Source organism: Dendrobates tinctorius, unplaced genomic scaffold (genome assembly GCF_039654945.1).
Source record: "Dendrobates tinctorius isolate UK_male_01 unplaced genomic scaffold, ASM3965494v1 ptg000169l, whole genome shotgun sequence".
Taxonomy (NCBI): domain Eukaryota; kingdom Metazoa; phylum Chordata; class Amphibia; order Anura; family Dendrobatidae; genus Dendrobates; species Dendrobates tinctorius.
Genome location: NW_027361836.1, coordinates 768,779 through 790,691, shown reverse-complemented (window position 1 = coordinate 790,691; position 21,913 = coordinate 768,779). Strand labels below are relative to the sequence as shown.

Genomic DNA, 21,913 nt, shown 5'->3' with positions numbered 1-21,913 from the left:
ATCTCCTCTCTCCCTATGGTTCTTTGAGTATTCTCTGAAATGCCATAGTGTTTAAGAAAAAACATACCTGGCGTCAGTTGTGGGGCCAGGCTCATATGCAGCCCATAGTTTCACAGACAGGCATTTATTTCCTTTTCACAAAAATGGTGTGACAGAAGCGTTTCCATCATGTTATACCATAAGGAAGGCTTCTGCGAGGCTCCAAATGTATTCGTCAGTAGTGAAGATGCTTTTGAAAATAGAAGTGTACATAGTTTATTTATGTTAATTAACACAATTCAAAGTGAAAGAACAAAATCTAAATCCTTTCAATATTTGGTGTGATCGCCCTTCCCCTTCAAAACAGAATCAAGCCTCAGTTCTTCTCGGTGCCCTTGCTCAGAGTTTTTGAGGAACGCGGCAGTGAGGATGATCCATACATCTTGGAGAACTAACCTGGTCTAACCACGTAGTCTGTGGATGGAGGCAGATCCTTCTATGTCTTCATTTCATCTCACTCAGTCTTGATGTTGAGATCAGGGCTTTGTGGAGGCCATATAATCTCTTCCAGGACTCCTTATTCGGCCAGGGTCGCACTTGTGAGAAACTCGCACAAGTCTGGTGTGTCAATACCCGGCACTGCCGCCGGCACTCAGAGCGGAGCGCTCAGCTGCAGAGAAATACATGTAGCCGCACACTCCGGTCCCGAGTGCCGGCGACAGAGCCGGGTATTGAGACACCAGACTTGTGCGAGTTTCTTGCAAGTGTGACCCCGGCCTTCTTCTTAGGCTATGTTCACCCATATGTTCAGTGACTCCGTCAGGGCTTACACATATGAACCCCTGCAGTATGGGATTTGGGAGAGCCATTGAGTACGATGATGCAGAGTTAAGGGCCTGTCACACTAAGCGATATCTCTAGCAATATCGCTCCCCCGCTGGTTATTGCTGATCGTGCGAGAACAGGCTGGACCGTTTCTCGTCGTCAGCTTCCTGCGGCGCTTCCTGTTGTGACGACGAGCGACGCGTGGAGCCGGGCGGGAGGACACAGGATCACCTAGTGTGACAGGTAAGTAGCGACCCCCGTCCCCAGCGATGTCGCTGGTGAGATCTGCCTGTGTGGCAGCTCACTAGCGACCACTTAGCGATGTACCAGCGATCCTGACCGCGTCATATCGCTGGTACATCACTAAGTGTGACAGTACCTTTAGAGTAAGCTCTGTCATACACCATTTTTGGCCGTATACCTCTATTGGAGGCTGCCAGCAAGATGTCGTAGACTGATGGGGTGACTGTGGGGCCATCACACTGAATGAGGGATTGTATGGAGCCATCATGAGTGAGGGGATGTGGGGGCTGTCATACTGAGTGGGGGACTGTGAAGCCATATACTAAGTGAGGGGTGGTGGGAACTGTGGGGTCCTCATACTGAATGTATCTCTATGCAGCTGTCATGCTTGTGTCGGGAGAGCAGCCCGCCAGTCCATGCACTGCATTCGGATTATGCCCCGATTTATATGGCCATCTGACTGCGCCCTAAGTGGGGACCATACACCTGAGTAGGGAACTGTGGGGTCCATCAAACTGAATGGGGGACTGTGGCGGCTATGGGAACCATCATACTCAATGGGGACCAGAGTATTGGGGCACTTTTGGTTCCAACATAACGATTGAAGGAATGTAGGGGCCATTACACTGAAGGGCCATCATCCTGCGTGGGGTAAATGAAAGCCATCATACTGTGATGTCAGTATTTTCTGGTCGCATTCACACTGGTCCACGCTCCATCAGTGTCTGCCCTCCCACAATGCTTTGCTGCTGCCGGTGCTGATGCAGCCGGGCCTCCCTCCGCCGGCAGAGATGAGTGAGCAGGCCGGACCGGACGCGGGGGATAAGCTGATCCTCTACCACTGGACTCACTCGTTCACGTCCCAGAAGGTGAGAGGCCGCGGGGTGCATCCCGGCCGGGCAGGTGCGGGCGTGGCGCTGACTGTGTACGGGGCATCCTCACCGGATTATTACCGCGTCACCCCCAGCGCAATCCTCCGGGATGGGCAGCGCTCTGAGCCTCCTCTGCAGCCCGGGAGGTGACTGGCAGCAGGGTGGGTAGGAGGCAGCCGGGCCTGGGTGCTGGGAGCGGAGGTAGGAGAGCCGGAGAGAGCGGGGCTGACGCTGAGCCCACTGCGGAGATCGGGCGGCTCCGTGTCCTCTCCTGCAAATGGTGGGATCCAAGGCGATGACTGGTCAGTGCTGCTGTGTATGTATATATATATGTCTGTCACTGTGTATATAGGTGTGTCACTGTGTATATATGTCTGTCACTGTGTATATAGGTGTGTCACTGTGTATATATGTCTGTCACTGTGTATATAGGTGTGTCCATATGTCACTGTGTATATATGTCTGTCACTGTGTATATATGTCTGTCACTGTGTATATAGGTGTGTCACTGTGTATATATGTCTGTCACTGTGTATATAGGTCTGTCTATATGTCACTGTGTATATAGGTCTGTCTATATGTCACTGTGTATATAGGTGTGTCCATATGTCACTGTGTATATATGTCTGTCACTGTGTATATATGTCTGTCACTGTGTATATAGGTGTGTCACTGTGTATATATGTCTGTCACTGTGTATATAGGTGTGTCCATATGTCACTGTGTATATATGTCTGTCACTGTGTATATATGTCTGTCACTGTGTATATAGGTGTGTCACTGTGTATATATGTCTGTCACTGTGTATATAGGTCTGTCTATATGTCACTGTGTATATAGGTGTGTCTATATGTCACTGTGTATATAGGTGTGTCTATATGTCACTGTGTATATATGTCTGTCACTGTGTATATAGGTGTGTCTATATGTCACTGTGTATATAGGTGTGTCCATATGTCAGTGTATATAGGTGTGTCTATATGTCACTGTGTATATAGGTGTGTCTATATGTCACTGTGTATATAGGTGTGTCTATATGTCACTGTGTATATAGGTGTGTCTATATGTCACTGTGTATATAGGTGTGTCTATATGTCACTGTGTATATAGGTGTGTCCATATGTCACTGTGTATATAGGTGTGTCTATATGTCACTGTGTATATATGTCTGTCACTGTGTATATAGGTGTGTCTATATGTCACTGTGTATATAGGTGTGTCCATATGTCAGTGTATATAGGTGTGTCTATATGTCACTGTGTATATAGGTGTGTCACTGTGTATATAGGTGTGTCACTGTGTATATATGTCTGTCACTGTGTATATAGGTGTGTCTATATGTCACTGTGTATATAGGTGTGTCCATATGTCACTGTGTATATAGGTGTGTCTATATGTCACTGTGTATATATGTCTGTCACTGTGTATATAGGTGTGTCTATATGTCACTGTGTATATAGGTGTGTCCATATGTCAGTGTATATAGGTGTGTCTATATGTCACTGTGTATATAGGTGTGTCTATATGTCACTGTGTATATAGGTGTGTCTATATGTCACTGTGTATATAGGTGTGTCTATATGTCACTGTGTATATAGGTGTGTCTATATGTCACTGTGTATATAGGTGTGTCCATATGTCACTGTGTATATAGGTGTGTCACTGTGTATATAGGTGTGTCTATATGTCACTGTGTATATAGGTGTGTCTATATGTCACTGTGTATATAGGTGTGTCACTGTGTATATAGGTGTGTCTATATGTCACTGTGTATATAGGTCTGTCTATATGTCACTGTGTATATAGGTGTGTCTATATGTCACTGTGTATATAGGTGTGTCTATATGTCACTGTGTATATAGGTGTGTCCATATGTCACTGTGTATATAGGTGTGTCTATATGTCACTGTGTATATAGGTGTGTCTATATGTCACTGTGTATATAGGTGTGTCTATATGTCACTGTGTATATAGGTGTGTCTATATGTCACTGTGTATATAGGTGTGTCACTGTGTATATAGGTGTGTCTATATGTCACTGTGTATATAGGTCTGTCTATATGTCACTGTGTATATAGGTGTGTCTATATGTCACTGTGTATATAGGTGTGTCCATATGTCACTGTGTATATAGGTGTGTCCATATGTCACTGTGTATATAGGTGTGTCTATATGTCACTGTGTATATAGGTGTGTCTATATGTCACTGTGTATATAGGTGTGTCTATATGTCACTGTGTATATAGGTGTGTCTATATGTCACTGTGTATATAGGTGTGTCACTGTGTATATAGGTGTGTCTATATGTAACTGTGTTTATAGGTCTGTCTATATGTCACTGTGTATATAGGTGTGTCTATATGTCACTGTGTATATAGGTGTGTCTATATGTCACTGTGTATATAGGTGTGTCCATATGTCACTGTGTATATAGGTGTGTCACTGTGTATATAGGTCTGTCTATATGTCACTGTGTATATAGGTGTGTCTATATTTCACTGTGTATATAGGTGTGTCACTGTGTATATAGGTGCATCTATGTCAGTGTGTGTATAGGTCACTGTGTGTATAGGTCACTGTGTGTATAGGTGTGCATGTGCAGGAGCTATCTACTTTCATGTTTGTATGAGCGTATATGACTTGTGTATTCATGTGGCGGTATATGTGCCCGGTATACATGTGTACACAGTAGTTGCCTCTATATACAGTATGTGACTATGAGTTAAACTTGTGGCTGAGATCACACAGCTGGTGGCTGATACCTGCTGTCATGGATTGTGCAGAATGTATCCGCTGTCAGGTTCCAGGCTCAGACTGGCCCACCGGAGAACCGAAGGATTCTCCCGTGGGCCCAGGCATTGACACCTGCTGGCATACTGGCCAGCAGCTGCCTAGGGCCTCCTCTGCTCCAAGGGACCTCAGCAAGTAGCTATGGGGCCCCTGAGTCAAGGGGGCCCTCCCTGTGCCAGCGTAGCAGCAGCTGGAGACAGGATCCTGTCCCCGCTGCTAAAGCGTATTGAATATTCACGCTTCCCCACGCCCCTATGGGCGTGGAAAGGCATGAATACTATTTCTCTTTAATAGCGGGCAGCGTTAGCCGTAGGCTGCAGCTAACACTGCCAATGTCAAGGGGCAGTAGTGGGAAAACAGGAGACGTGAAACCTAGGCCCCTGAACTGCCCCTCAGGCTAAGGAGGTGCCCTGACTTTCCTTAACTTGGGGGTACACTTGAAGGTAGTGAGGCCCAAGTCCCGACCTGTCCCTGTTCTTGGTGGACAGCCATACATACTCATTCACACACAGGTCCAGACCTGAACGTTTATTGCCACGCACATGTTTGCCACAAGATGGTGAACTCTTCACAGAACCAACAACAGAGGCGTCCCCCTGTGTCACCACACTCACACCCCCACAATTCTGAGAGGGAACCACCACCCTCCTCCGACCCCTCCTCCTGCGAGGACTCCGACACTCAGGGTTAGCTTGTGGTGAGGGTTGAGACTTGCCCCTACTCACTGGCAGCACCCCTGCTGCTCCAACTGAAGAAGAAGGGGATGGCTGTAGAATGACGGCAGAGACAGTAGCTCCCAGGCAGCAGCCCTCACACGACTGACCACAGCTGACTACTTCCCTAGACCACCAATCTATTACCGGGTTGTGTTATTTCAACCAAGGGAGTCCTAAACCGATAGGTGATGGCATTCCCCCCCAAGACGTTGCAAGACAGGGACTCTTCATGATAAGTCCCTATACGCAGATGTATATTTTCTATGATTTGGGTCAACCTCCCCTGGCTCAGTGGGACAGAGTCAATGGCCTGGATGCTTAGAGGTTTGGCCAGCGTCCTACACTTCAGGCCATGAGTCTGGACAATGTGAGCGTTCACCAGGTTGACTTCCGCTCCACTGTCCACAGACACCGGTATGCCCTCAGGTACCCCGCCAACCACCACTTCTGCTGACATAGTACACTGAGAGAGCAAAATGGAGGAAATATACACTCCCGGTCGCCTCCCTCCACACAGCCAGGGGGGAGCGGCTTCTTAGATGGTACAGAAGATTTGGCACGCGCTGGGCAGACCCTGAAAACATGACCAGTCTGCCCATAGCTAAAACATGCCCCCGCACCACGACGAACCACAGGCAACACCGCTGGGGAACCACCTCCTCCCACCTGCCTGGGCTCGTCCGCCTACACCAGTGTGTCCTCCTCCCTAGCAAGGCATATTCGCCAAAGCCACAAAAAAATCGTCCACCGACCGCCGACCGTAGAGATGGTGAATCGGCTGGCAGGGAGAAGGCCCAGGATTTGGGATCACCCTCAAGGAGGGCTATAATGAATCCCACCCGCTGTTCCTCACTCCCTAATGAAAGAGGGCGGAGCCTGAAGTGTAGCTTGCAGGCCTCCTGAAAGACAAAAAATTCTCCCTCCAGAAAACCTGTCTGGGAGAGATAACTTGGGTTTTGGTTGAGCCTGAACCTGAGCAGAGGCCCCGAACCCCACCCACTGCTGCAGCTGCTGCTTCACCACACCACGCAGCACCCCATGCTCCTCAGTGAGGGTCTGCAGCAATTGGAGACAGGTCTGCATTAAGGCCATGGCTCACCAGGAAAAATGGGCGGTTGGTAATAATGTCACGGGGCAGTAGTGGGAAAACAGGAGACGTGGAACCTAGGCCCCTGAACTGCCCCTCAGGCTAAGGAGGAGCCCTGACTTTCCTTAACTTGGTGGTACACTTGAAGGTAGTGATGCCCTATCTCCTGTTTAGCCCTGAGCTAAACCACCAACCCCCTCCCCTGGAGGCGAGACAGGAAATAAAGTGAACTGCACCAATAAAACAAAAGGAAAAGATAAAACAGACACCACAGGGTTAAAGCAACTAAAAACCAAAACTTCGCTTTATCTGCTGCCACTGCTCCAAGCAGCAGAGAAAGGCACTTGATCAGCATCCAGCAGCAACACCAATGCTCCAGATAAGCTGAACCCCCTCTGCATCAGGTAGGTCCAGTCTTCAACAAGGTTGGTTAGCAAATGACCAGTATTACCAACAGTGATCAGCAGCACCAGGTGGCCTTATAAAGGGAAGTGGGAGTAGTCACCACCTGCTGACTAACTAAAGATGTAGTAACACCAGCGGCCACCGGGGGGGGGGGGAACCCAGCAGCAGACTAACTACCCATTTTAACTCCCGAGGACGAGAAAGGAAAAAGTTTTATATAAGAGTCCAGAATCTGACAGATCCAGAAATGGACCGTGACAGATCCAAAAATGGACCGTGACAGCCCACATGTAAAACCCCCGTACCCACACGCACACACACACGTGCAGGCACACAGACAGACAGTGCAGCACATCCCGGCAGCCCGCTTCCTGCCCGGCGCATCTTGTCTGAGACAGCCCAGCTGGATGACGTCATCATCCAGCGCGCTGTCTCAGACAGAAAGCTGCCGGCGAGGAAGAGGCTGCCGGGATGTGCTGCTGCTGCGGGGAGGTGAGCTGTGCTGTGTCTGTGTGCCTACGTGTGTGTATGTGGTGCTTTGCTTTGTGTGTGAGGGTGAGAGAGTGATGCTGTGCTTTGTGTGTGTGTTTGAGAGGGGTGATGGGGAAGGACAATGATATTGGTGAGGTGATGGGCAATGATGGTGGAGGAGGCAATGATGGAGGTGATGGGCAATGATGGTGGTGGGGGAGGCAATGATGGAGGTGATGGGCAGTGATGGCGGTGGGGGGAGGCAATGATGGAGGTGATGAATGGGCAATGATTGTGGTGGGGGAGTCAATGATGGAGGTGATGGTGGAGGTGATGAAATGGACAATGATGGTGGTGGGGAGGAGGCAATGATTGATGTGGTGGAATGGGCAGTGATGGGGGTGATAGGGGAGAATTATAGTGGTGGTGGGGGAGAAGACAATGATAGAGGTGGTGATGAGGACAATGATGGGGGTGGAGAGGGGCTGCATTATACTTTATGGGGAGACTACATTATATTCTGTGCGGGGACTGCATTATTCTCAGGGGACTACACTATATTCTAGGGGGCTACATCATACTATATGAGGGGGCTACAGTATACTGTATGGGGGGGCTGCATTATATTCTGTGGTGGGGCTACATTATTCTCTCAGGGGACTAAATTATATTCTGGAGGGCTACTATATGAGGGGGGCAGCATTATGCCCTATGAGGGGGCTAAAGTATACTCTATGGGGGGGCTGCATTATATTCTATGGTGGGGCTACATTATACCCTATGAGGTTGCTACATTATGTTCTATGATGGGGATTGTTATGAGGAGTCACAAAACTCAAGATAAAAAGCGGATGGCACCGCTGTTACCATATGACTTCAAATGATGTGCGGCATACTGAAGCCCAGCAGCTGGGAATCTCGGGTGCCAGACCTGGAAACAGTCAATCCTGGGAATCCATGCAAAGAGAAGAGGTCGCACTCATCGAGATGGAAGTTTCACTGATTTATTGACATATCATGAACATGTCAAGTCGGGGGCGTGACATAAGGAGTGCTAGAAAGGCTGACAACGGCCGTTTCGCGCTGCTCGGTACCTGGATAGTGGGGTACCACACCTCAGGAGGAGGTGCATTACCTCTGTGGCGACTGAACCCTCAGGGGCGCCACATATGTCCTTATCCTCAGCGGTGAGTGTCCTAACACTACGGAGATTTGCAGCACTGAGCAAACACAGTTTACAATGGGCAGCCCGGTTTGCTGTGCCGAATCGACACACTCCTAAGTTCTGTTCACAGACCTTGTCTCTCACGGTCAGTACTGTCAGTGGGGGTGGCTGTGGCAGCGTTGTCGGCTGTGTCAGCAGTCTCAGCAAGGGCAGTGATATTGGCTGGGACAGCGGTGTCTAAGCGGTACTCAGTCGACGGTCTCCTGTCAAAGCGCTCTGCCGTCCCAGGTTCTGCTCTGCCCAAATGCCTCTCAGCTGATTTTACCTCACAGGCGTCCCGTGCGCCTGAAGTTCCCGCCCAAACTGTCTGGTCACCCGCGCGCTGCAGCTCTGTCCACTTAGCCATGCCCCCTTTACTCAAACCCAGAGTACAGTCTGGAGTCTAAAGCTTTCTACCCTGCCATATACTGTAGGTGACAGCCCCGATGGTTCGGGACCCTTCACGGAGGAGACATGCCTAGTTAGCTCCTTCCCCTTACACAGACACAAGTGCTGGAAGTGTATAGAAGTAACATGCAGTTATCAGTCTGTACCGTCACTGGAAGAACGATAATAACAACACACCATAACAAACAAGTGCAAATAAAACACCACAAAGAAACAACACGTGATTATAAATATGGACGCATTGTATAATAAAGGGAACATGTATGTAGCTCCAGTATGTCACGATATTATTGTCACCCACTATAGTGGGGTTCTCTACAAATCATACTGCAGCCCATCTTCCGCTGCAGATGACACTACACATCCCATCATCCACTGCAGATCACACCACACATCCCATCATCCACTGCAGATCACACCACACATCCCATCATCCACTGCAGATCACACCACACATCCCATCATCCACTGCAGATCACACACATCCCATCATCCACTGAAGATCACACCACACATCCCATCATCCACTGCAGATCACACCACACATCCCATCATCCACTGCAGATCACACACATCCCATCATCCACTGCAGATCACACCACACATCCCATCATCCACTGCAGATCACACCACACATCCCATCATCCACTGCAGATCACACACATCCCATCATCCACTGCAGATCACACCACACATCCCATCATCCACTGCAGATCACACCACACATCCCATCATCCACTGCAGATCACACACATCCCATCATCCACTGCTGATCACACCACACATCCCATCATCCACTGCAGATGACACTACACATCCCATTATCCACTGCAGATCACACCACACATCCCATCATCCACTGCAGATCACACCACACATCCCATCATCCACTGCAGATCACACACATCCCATCATCCACTGCAGATCACACCACACATCCCATCATCCACTGCAGATCACACCACACATCCCATCATCCACTGCAGATCACACACATCCCATCATCCACTGCAGATCACACCACACATCCCATCATCCACTGCAGATCACACACATCCCATCATCCACTGCTGATCACACCACACATCCCATCATCCACTGCAGATCACACCACACATCCCATCATCCACTGCAGATCACACACATCCCATCATCCACTGCAGATCACACCACACATCCCATCATCCACTGCAGATGACACCACACATCCCATCATCCACTGCAGATCACACACATCCCATCATCCACTGCTGATCACACCACACATCCCATCATCCACTGCAGATGACACCACACATCCCATTATCCACTGCAGATCACACCACACATCCCACCATCCACTGCAGATCACACCACACATCCCATCATCCACTGCAGATCACACACATCCCATCATCCACTGCAGATCACACCACACATCCCATCATCCACTGCAGATCACACCACACATCCCATCATCCACTGCAGATCACACCACACATCCCATCATCCACTGCAGATCACACACATCCCATCATCCACTGCAGATGACACTACACATCCCGTCATGTACTGAAGATGACACTACACATCCCATCTTCCACTGCAGATGACACTACACATCCCATCTTCCACTGCAGATGACACTACACATCCCATCCATCTCACAGGCCACACTGCTATTGTCTTTATGTAGGATGGATCTCAATTGCTGGGTAATGCATTAGTGAGATTCTCGGCGCTCACTTGTGGTATTAGGTCTTGTTCACATACAGATTCTGGGGCAGAATGAATGAAGCCCAGCAGCTGCTATAACCCCCATCTGTTCTCCATGTAATTAATCGCGGCCAATGTGCTGTACCTGTCTGCTCCTGTCTGCTTCCATCATTAGGTGAGGCTCGTCATAGCAGAAAAGGCTTTGAAGTGTGAAGAGCACGATGTGAGCCTGCCACTGAGCGAGCACAACGAACCCTGGTTCATGCGGCTCAACCCCTCAGGAGAAGTCCCGGTGTTGGTTCATGGCGAAAATATCATCTGTGAAGCTGCGCAAATTATTGATTATCTGGAACAGACATTTATTGATGGTAATATTGTTGTGGTGTGATGGTGTGGGCACTATAGTATTAGGGTGGGAACTCGGCAATTTGTACATATATAGAAATCTGTACAAAAGGAAAAGGAAAAAGATGTGTGCGGCCCAGAATACTGACACGGAGCTGCACCAGCATCACTGCAGGAACCAGTACTGGAGAAAGCCAGTGAGGAGGGTCCGTGACCGGGCATGGGAGGAAATAGCAAAACTCTATTGGGTATTATACATGACTTACGTAAACACCCACCTGTGTATATATACGAACTGAAACCAGAGTCCATGAAATCAGGGTCTCCGAGTCCCTGATAATACAGGGTAACCCATGTTAATGTGTTTTAAATACTATAGGATGATAAATACGGGGAATAAGACCCATCAGTAAGCATACATATATAAAAGCAAAAAAAGGTACAAGTTCTAAGAAGACTAAACGCTTAACAATAATAATGGTTAAAGACATCCATGTCCTAATGAACATCAACCAAAGCCGGCATGTAGGACCTGGGTCGTGAGGAATAAGGGAGGACCATGGAGTTGTGGCTTTGTCAGGGCTGGAATCTGATGAAGCCGTGTTCCATTAGTGATTCTGGTTCCTATACAGATATTGCTTGGACTCTGTTTGGCTCTGGTCACACTAGCAGCATAGCTTCTTTTCCTCATGGAGCAATGACAGCTGTGCCAGATCTCTTTTTAAATGGGACCTTGCAAAGTCTGAGCAATGACTCTTCTTGTGCTTGGGTCCATCATGCTTCCATTAGGGTTTTCGTATTTTCTACAAGAACAATGGCGCGTCACTGTAGGTGGAAAGCCATAGTCCACATGGACTGCAGCAGTCATTATTGGCCGGGTTCTGACACCAACATTGCCTTTACCCATTACTAGAAATATCTGCCACAATATTGTAAGCAAAGAGCAATCTTTTTAATGGACGTCTGTTTTCTCGGCCGTATTCTACGTGTGAGTGAAATTGCAGCGTGCTTCGATTGTCACCGACACTCGGCCGAGACTCGCACCCATATAAGTCTATGGGTGCGAGTGACACAGCGCACATCACTCGGATATCGTCCGAGTGCTGTGTGATATACGCTGACCCCGGCAATGGAGTAGATGGAGAAATTCATTTCTCCACCTCCTCCGCAGCTGTGCTCCGATCCTCTCTGTGCGAGAGGCTCGGAGCACAGACGCATGACACTCGGCTCCCGCTCGCAGCAGAGCAGGAGCTGAGGGTCATTAGCATATCGCATCCGATGCGCTCACATCTCGTGCCATACGCTAGTGTGACCCCGGCCTAACAAACCTTCTCTGTTCCCAAGTTGCTTGGTCTTGTTCCTTCAGTGCCAGTTTGATGCTGAATTTGACATATCTTTGATGTAGGCCAAAAGTTAGATTGGATCGTGGAAGAGGAGGAGTCTTTCCTTTATTCCACATATACAGTATTCTGTCTGGTGGGAGAAGCTTGAGACGCCTTCAATGATTTTTTTTTTCCTTCCATCTGAGTAAAACTGTTGAACTTCTGATCAAACTCTGATCCAAAACACTGATGAAACTCAGACCGTTTTTTAGCGAATGAGGAAAGCAACTGACGTCTGAATGAGCCGTAAGACTTTATTCACCTGTTACAGACATTTTGGTGTATGTCCCTTTTGTGTGAATGAGGCTTTCAGAACTCCAAGCGAGTGCTGCAGAAACGGCCACATTCACATGTACACATCTGATTTTCAGTCGCAGGATGTCTGCAACCAATCGTAGACGATAACTTTCCCCTATGATTTCTTAATATTTTGAATATTTTTTCCTGGAATGTTCCCTCCCTTCTAGAAGTGAGTTACTGCTTTTCTACGAGGGCCCAATAATCCAGAATATTATATAATTTCTCACGTATTTGTTCTCATTTTACTGTGCTATCATTGTAGGGTTTTTCTGTGTGGCCAGTTTGATGTAATTCTGGATGTATTTTCAGAGAAAACCCCAAGGCTGGTACCAGATGAAGGAAGCGTCTACCACATCCGAGTGCAGCACTACAGAGAACTGCTGGACTCATTGCCTATGGACGCATATACTCATGGCTGCATCCTGCACCCGGAGCTAACGGTGGACTCCATGATCCCAGCATATGCCACATCCCGAATCCGCAGTATGTGCAGTATATACAGCACCGTGCGTCTCAGATGGTTGGGCGTAAAATATGACAACCACGCTGGCTGTGTGTGATTGTGGCAGATATGGGGAGCTTAGTCTGGAGGAAGAGTTAGGCCGGGGTCACACTGGCAAGGAATACGGACGAGTGAGAGGCGTTAAAAGCACGCATTACACACGGACCAATGATTCTCTATGGGTTTGCTCCCAACAGCCGTATATTTCTCATCCGTATTCTACGCTCCGTGTCAATGGCAGCATGCTGCGATTGTCAGCATACTACGCCCGTAGTACGCCAATGCAAGTCTATGGGTGCGCAAAAAATACGGATTACACACGAACCACACATGTGACCTGCGAGAAATACGCACCCGGTGTCTTTTAGAAAAGCCGGCAATTCAGTGCGCGATACAGTAAACTCACACTGACAGGTTTAATAAAGATAGAAAGAGTAGATATATACACATAGAATACATATAGAATATATACATACATGTCATTGTGACAAACATATATATATATTTATATTTCACAGACTTCTTCATAGCAGAATAGCCGCTAATTAAATTGCCGGCTTCTATCAAATCCTTCCCCAGCCCGACATGAAATGACACATGGTTTACATTCAGTAAACCATTTCATTTCATGTTTTTTTATATGTCCCTGAATAATAATTAGATGCTGCTTTGTGTGCAAAATTTGGGATTTATAGTTGTTATTTTAAGGGGTTAATTCGTTGTTAAAAAATGCGTGGGCTTCCCTTTGCCCTATATTGGTGGCGAGTGGGTTAATCTAACAAAGGGTTAATGTCACCATTCGATTGTAAGGTGACATTAACCCTTTGTTAGATTAACCCATTCGCCACTGCTACAGGGCAATGGGAAGCCCACGCATTTTTTATAAACGAATTAACCCCTTAAAATAACAACTACAACTCCCAAATTTTGCACACAAAGCAGCATCTAATTATTAGTCAGGGACATATAAAAAAACATGAAATGAAACGGTTTACTGAATGTAAACCATATGTCATTTCATGTCGGATTGGGGAAGGATTTGATAGAAGCCGGCAATTTAATTAGCGGCTATTCTGCTATGAAGAACTCTGTGAAATATAAATATATATATCTATATATGTTTATCTCAATGACTTGTGGATATATATATATATATATGTATTCTATGTGTCTATATCTATTATTTCGTTTCTGTTAGAAACCCTGTCATAGGGCTCCATTATATGTCCATTTTGCAAGGCGGCGAGAAAATCTCGCCATATGGATTGCATACGGATGCTGACATGCGCAAAATACGCAACCACACCTTGCTTACGGATGACATACGGAGAACTATTTAGGGGTCATTCATCCATATTACGCCTGTAAACTACGGACCGTATTTTGCGCCGGTTAATGTGACCACGGCCTAATAGAAAGAACCACTTACAACTGTTCCGGATTTTCAGATGTGTCTATAAATAAAATTAACAGCGATGCATATCGTATTGTGTAAAGCAGAAGGTATGCAATGGCAGGCAGCCAGTTTGTTCTGTCTCAGATATAATATACCCTTTTTTTTAAATGGAGCCCAACCGGCGCTGTCCCAATGATAAGCTGATTACTGCAGGTCCTTACCATTGGAAAGGTACTAACACTTGCCCTTTATTAGTAAGGAGAAGTAAGCTAAGTAGTAGAATAATCAGCCATCAAATGTGATGGCGGATACGTTTTTATTATGGGAAAACTTTTTATAACCTCATTCAGACATCCATTTTTTTGCATAATAGTGCTATCCGTGTTTTTCCCGCATAGCACTCGTACCTATGGTAGTTTATCAGGTCAGTCACATGCCCGTAACTATTCACAGACCGTACAATATTGCAAAGTCATGTTTGATTTTGAGCCGATTGTCGAATCAGAATCTGCAGTGGGGCTGTGAAAAAAATCGGACAGCACTCCAATGGCATCCGAGTGCGTTACAGTTTTCATTGACTGTCATATAGAAGGTGGATAAACTTTGTTGCAAGAAAAACTGATGACACTCAGACCAAACTCGGATCAAAATAATCTGAGTTTTTCTCACATGTGAGTTTAGGTCAGGATCACACATGCGAGGAAAACCTGGCACTGCTGCCGGCACTCGGATCGGAGCGTGCGGCCGCATAGCAATACATGGAGCCGCACACTCCGCTCCTGATTGCCGGCGGCAGTGCTGGCCTAAAACTGACATCTGAATGAGGCCTTAGGGTATGTGCAGACAATGTCTTTTTAAGGCTGGCACACCCCATAGCTTTTTCAAGAGGAAAATGCTTAAAGATACGCCAACTTTTTTTTTTCGCTTCGTCATGTTAAAGGTTTTTTCTTACATTTCATGAGTGTTCTTTTTATGTTTTTTGCCCACCTGAATTTTCTCAGTGTTTTTCCAACATTTTGGGTGACTTTTTTTTTTTTTACTAGAATTTCTTTTTTCTTTCTGATATTTTAGCTCCATTGAACACTGAAGAAACCGCTAACGTTTTTTCATGCAAACATTGCTGTCAAAATGCTAAAAAAGACTTCTAGTATAAATAATAGAGATGCTGTAGAGCAGAAAACACCTGTAGAATGGCCAGGTAACTGCTTGGGTTCTTTGGAAAACTGAATCAGTTAACTACGCTCAAAAGCCTGAACATATAAACAGCAAGTCGATTTTACGTAGACATGCTTATGGTAAATTTTCTGTGCGGTTAGTTTTTTTTTCTCGCGGTTTCGGTGCCAAATTTGCCTGAAAAAGCTGTGGTGTGCACAGAACACAATGATATTTCTCACATTGTTGTTAACTATTTGCAGGCCAGATTGGAAGTACCGAATCTGAACTTAAGAAACTTGCTCAAGAAAACCCAGACCTTGAAGATGCCTACATTGCAAAACAAAAACGCCTAAAAGTAAGTGTCCCTAACTGTGACAAGTGTTTATTTTTTTTGTATTAGGTGAGTTCTTAATAACCGAATTTACTTGTTTGAAGACATTTGAAGATATCCTCAATACATATGACCTATATGGGTATATAAACATATTACGACCAGGAGTCTTCTTAGGCTAGTTTCACATTAGCGCTTTTGAGCGCAGCGACGGCCTGCACACGGCCGCCGCTAAGCCCCGCCCCCTGCCATGCCTCTGCTGGTAACTACGCCTACCGGCGCATGACGCTGCATGTGTCCCCTATCTTTATCACTGGGGGCGCAGGCCGTGCGCAGTATGCGTTTGGCGGCGCATGCGCCTTTTTGACGGTGCGCCGAGCGCAACCAAACTGCAGCAGGTTGCGTTTGGCGCAGGTCGGCGCACCGTCAAAAGGACGCATGCGCTGCCAAACGCATACTGCGCACGGTCTGCGCCCCCAGTGATAAAGATGCAGGACGCATGCAGCGTCATGCGCCGGTAGGCGGAGCTACCGGCGGAGGTGCGGCAGGGGGCGGGGGCTTAGCGGCGGCCGTGCGCAGGCCGTCGCTGCGCTCAAAAGCGCTAATGTTAAACTAGCCTTAATGAACAAGAAGAGGATTCTGCTCTGGAGCTATCCATGTGTTAACATCACATATCAATCTGGTTGACTTCAGGTTCCAAAACCAGCCAACTATAAAAGGAGTAGAGACAGCACCTTTTATTAATGCAATATACTGTATATTATACATTGCACTTTGATCAGAGCTACACTTTTACTAGGCCTCAAAGTCTACAAAACCATCCCTTTTATTTTATCATGGGGGTCACTTAGAGATGTAACTAAAAATAATTTAAAAAAATATATATTTCATTTAATTTTTTTTAACTGTATATATAGTGATTGTATATTTATGGTGAGGGATTATTATAAGAGATGATGCAAATTGATTCTCAGGTCCAGCGGTCAGTAGTCTGTGACCGTCAGATTGGATCCCTGCGAACCGCCTCCTTCCTGCAGCCTCCGCGGCTTTTCTTTTAATTAGCTGGTCCTGCGAATCGATTCACACCGTCTCTAGTTATGACAACGTTCAATTCGTAGCTGATTTGTGAGTTTTCATTATGATGATCTGTTTTCAGAATAAACTGATGGAGCATGATAACATCAAGTACTTGACAAAAATACTGGATGAGCTAGAAAAAGTCCTGGACCAGGTTGAAACTGAATTACAGAGACGTAGCGAAGAAACCCCAGGTAATCATAACCAATAATAACTGCTTCTGAAAGTGTCATCAGTAAATGACGTACTGCTTATATCAATGTTTATGTTACCTGAACATCCTGTACTCTGGGCAAGTGTGGAGGGAGAGGAGGAAGTGTCCTGTGAAATAACCTATATGGATCTTTTCATCTACTGTATATAGAGGTGTTACCTATAATTGTAATTCTGCCTCTGCTGATAATGAGACTTCTGAAAAGTCTGATGTACAGAACAGAAAGCATGCGTTTAGTCAGTGTGAAAATTGCAAGATTTATAGATATTTTTTTTAATTCAGAGAGTGATATAGAAAATAGGAAAAAACATCAAAAATGTTAAATATATACATTTGACACAAAATCCTGATTTAAAGAGTTACTAAGCCTTTGATATAATTTTTTTTGTCCGAGTTTAACTGTAAGCAGATCGGTGGGTTTCCAGGTCCTGATACCCTAACTGATAGCTAAGACGATCCCTATGAAGTTCATAACTAATGAGACATGATCGCACACCTCCTACCTTGGGGCAGGTGCAGACAGCCAAAATTATCTGGCCGATTATGCAAATGACAGTCTGGTCTAACTCTGATGTCAGCATAGTGTGATCCTATTCTCCCGGATGATGAGAAGATGGAGAAAAAAAGTATCCATCTTCTCCATTCTGTCAATCTATGGAAATCAGATTGCAATCAGATGCCATGCGATTGCAGTCCGATATTTTCCACGGACTCATTGACTTGAATAGCTGAGTGCGATTCGAATATCGGATAAAAATCGGACATGAGCATGGCCCCATAGAATAACACGGTGACAAGTGCTATACGTCAAAACGAAGGATGGCACTCGTCCAAATATTAGGGCCGTCTGCCCCTGCCCTAAGCGTGCGCAGTGAGTGGAGTACATGTACAATAGAAGGCATTCTCCTGCATCTGTACTCCGCTGTGTGTGCACATATTAGGCCTAAGGGCAGAGTCAGACAGCCGTATAACCCGTGTGAGAATCGCATCGCACTGCAGAGCAAGACAGCATGATGGATTACTATGCAGCTGTCAAGCTCAGGTCAGGAGAGCCGACAGCCAGTACGGTTTATGATGCGATTCTCACCGGAGTTATACGGCAGTCTGTCTCTGCCCTTATGCTGAAATTTGCCTGAGACTGTACGTTGGAATGGTTCATCCACATACAGCAGATTCATTGCATCAAACAAGAAATTAAGTGAAGTTCTGCATGTAACACCTTTGCTGATATAAATCTTAGGCCGGTGTCACACTAACCGACGCAAAATACGGTCAGTATTTTACATGCGTAATACGGATGAATGGCCCCTAAACAGTGCTCTGTATGTCATCCGTAATCAAGGTGTTGTCATGTATTTTGTGCATGTCAGCATCTGTATGTAATCCGTATGGCGAGATTTTCTCGCAGGCTTGCAAAATGGACATATAATGGAGCCCTATGACAGGGTTTCTAACAGAAACCAAAGAATAGATATAGACACATAGAATGCATATATATATATATATTCTATGTATCTATATCTATTCTTTTTTCTTTATTAAACCTGTCAGTGTGAGTTTACTGTATAGCGCACTGAATTGCCGGCTTTTCTAAAAGACACCGGGTGCGTATTTCTCGCATGTCACACGTGTGTTCCGTGTGTAATGCGTATTTTTTGCGCACCCATAGACTTGCATTGGCGTACCACGGGCGTAGTACGCTGACAATCGCAGCATGCTGCGATTGGCACGGACAGTAGAATACGGATGAGAAATATACGGCTGGTGCGAGGGACCCCATAGAGAATCATTGGTCCGTGTCTAATGCGTGCTTTTAATGCCTCTCACTCGGCCGTATTCCTCGCCAGTGTGACCCCGGCCTTATTGTCTCTGTCACAGACCCGCCGCTGACACCGGTATGTCACGGACGGAGGGATGCGACGCACTGCCGACACAGGCTATCACAGGCACAGGGGGGCTTATCTTAGTTATCGCACCGCTGGCACCATGTGTTAAAAAAAACAGCAAGCTAGTCTTGCCCTAACAATTTATCGCAGGGGGGTTATTTTGGTTGTCCCACCATTGCCCACAATACTTCACAAAACTTTTCGGTTCCACTTTGGAACTCGCAGCTCTCCGGCGCCCCCTTTACCCTCATGTCAGTCAGGGAACTCCACCTGGGATAATTGGTCACCGGCCAGCTGCTTCAATGAGGTCTGGCCACCCGGCACGCTGCAGTGAGGAAATTATAAAATGCTCTGGCCGCAGCCACCCAATTAGCTTATAAAATCCTTTCCGTCACTCTCAGCACACACTGTGGGGTAGGATGTCACTCACTGAGCGCTGCATGTGATTAAAGCACACTCACTGTGTACAGCCATGACCCCTCACAGTCCTGGTGCCGCCCACTTGACTATAAGCGAGACGTCACCGCTCTGGGCACACACATCCCTGCACGCACCTGTTCTTGCGCTGGCGGCAGGGGCCTTTAAAGTGCCACCTAATACACCTTCACTGATATAATTATGTCCGGACCCCTGCAGGCGTCGGCTGCTGGAAGGACAATGGGTCACTCTGATCCTTTTGCCCTAGCAATCTGTGGATATCTCCTCACATGGTAATTAACCATGTCAGCGTATAGCCACAGACAACAGATGGGCATCTGTCCATATTCTTTTGATATGCACAGACTTTTCTTGAGATATATAGTGTGTCGGGGGACATATTGGGCACCCATATATATGTATCTGCATACATGGCTAGCACACAAATACATATAAGCACAATCTGGGACTCCGTCCCTTTACGTATACATATATGCACATGCTTCTATAGATGGATTAGACAGATAAATTGATAGATGTATAGATAGACAGTAATCAGGTACAGAAATAAGTAGCTGGATATAGGTAATGCAAATATCATACAGCGCATTAAAGTACAAAAATGTGCAGTGAGTAAAGGTTTCTTTCCTTTGCCGTCTCTTTTTTCTCTCTGGCCTACAGAAGAAGGGTCGGGCAGCGAGTCCTGGCTGTGCGGACAGTTTTTCAGCCTGGCAGACATATCGTTAGCTGTCACTCTTCACCGATTGAAGTTTCTTGGATTTGCCAGAAGAAATTGGGGAAATGGAAAACGTCCAAATTTAGAGGGATATTATGAAAGAATCTTGAAGCGGAAGACTTTCAGTCAAGTACTTGGAAACGTCAATAACATTTTAATCTCTGCCGTGTTGCCGACTGCATTCCGAGTGGCCAAAAAACGAGCCCCGTCGATTTTGGGCACTACCGTCATGATGGGATTGCTGGCGGGAGCAGGCTATATTTTTTTCCTTTGTGTTAGGAAAAGACTTTCCAATGCATTCTCATCTATTAGGTCAAAACACTTTTTCTAGTTCACCAGTATATGATATTCGGTAAGTCTAAAGGGACAGGAATATATAAGAATGATGAAATGTGACAAACATGATTTGGGATTGTGAAAATAAATCCATTCTCACTATGTACACATCTCAACCCCACATGGGGTCACCACAATAAAATACAACTGAAATCTATACATATTGCTATTGGTATTTGTGTTTTATACTTAGAACGGTGCAATGAATGTTTAACCCTCACTCACTTCATACAACTAGGACTCTGGATCTCTATCACCTCCTCCATTGCCGAGAATGCTCCTATTACCTGACTGCAAGCTGAGATCTTGAAAACCGTAAGGAACTGATGAACAAAGTGCAAAAGAAAGCTAGAACTGTTAAGTATGCAGAGAATATCCTTTATTAGTCAAAAATACCTTTACTCCATTCCAATTTTTGGTCCGTTCCTTTGTTGCAGCTAGACTTTATGTCTCTGGCTGATATTCTTGGCCTCATCTCTTCTTTGGCGCTTTCTAGGCCCTGTGACATCATGATGGTGCAGCTAGACGCATGTCATAACGTTGCGTGACACCTACTGTTTAGGCCTCAGGTAAAATCATCTTTTGCCCCAGGAAGCAACAGAGATGCCAAGCCGAAGATGCCAGCCACAGAAGGCCTGTAACAGAGGCTGAATCAGAGGTCGGGCCTGGTTAGCTCAAACCTATTTGCTTATCTTTGAGGTTAGGTGCTCATGAACGTTTTCTCTCCAACCAAGAAAATTGGCCCGATTACAATAATCTCACTCTGATCAGAATTTGATAAGAGTGGGATCTGATTTTCTTGGAGGTAGAGAGAAAAATGTTTATCCACCTTAAACATTATATCAGTCATCCGAGTACAGTCCAAATTTTTTCACTGACCCATAGACGTGAATGAGCGAGTGCCAACCAAGTATTGGAGGTAAAGCGTGCATGCTGTGATTCTTTTTCCACTGACCACTAGGTTTTACGACGTGTTGTCCATTCTTTTGCCGAAAAATAATATATGCCTAAAAAGACGTGCTGCAGAATTTGTCCAAAATGATGTTCTAAAAACAGATGCAGTAACCTTAGTGAAAGTGGCACATTGGGTCAGTGTGGAGTGCAGGGACGATTTCCTAGCCTTGACATTGGACATTGGCAG

General features: G+C 46.2%; 1 protein-coding gene across 3 annotated transcripts; it reads left to right on the top strand.

Moving 5' to 3' along the window:
• Positions 1-1,756: 1,756 nt before the first annotated feature.
• GDAP1 (ganglioside induced differentiation associated protein 1) lies at positions 1,757-20,929 on the top strand. Of its 3 annotated transcripts, none has more exons than XM_073550770.1 (6): positions 1,765-1,916; positions 10,871-11,063; positions 13,032-13,205; positions 16,036-16,130; positions 17,263-17,377; positions 20,382-20,929. In XM_073550770.1, exons 1-6 carry the CDS (start codon positions 1,809-1,811, stop codon positions 20,765-20,767), a joined length of 1,071 nt encoding a protein of 356 aa, XP_073406871.1. In that variant the 5' UTR covers positions 1,765-1,808; the 3' UTR covers positions 20,768-20,929. The 3 variants fall into 3 exon arrangements, with proteins under 3 accessions (XP_073406872.1, XP_073406871.1, XP_073406873.1); XM_073550772.1 differs by lacking the exon at positions 1,765-1,916 and adding an exon at positions 1,996-2,221; XM_073550771.1 differs by lacking the exon at positions 13,032-13,205 and having other exon boundaries at positions 1,757-1,916.
• The last annotated feature ends 984 nt before the right edge of the window (positions 20,930-21,913 follow it).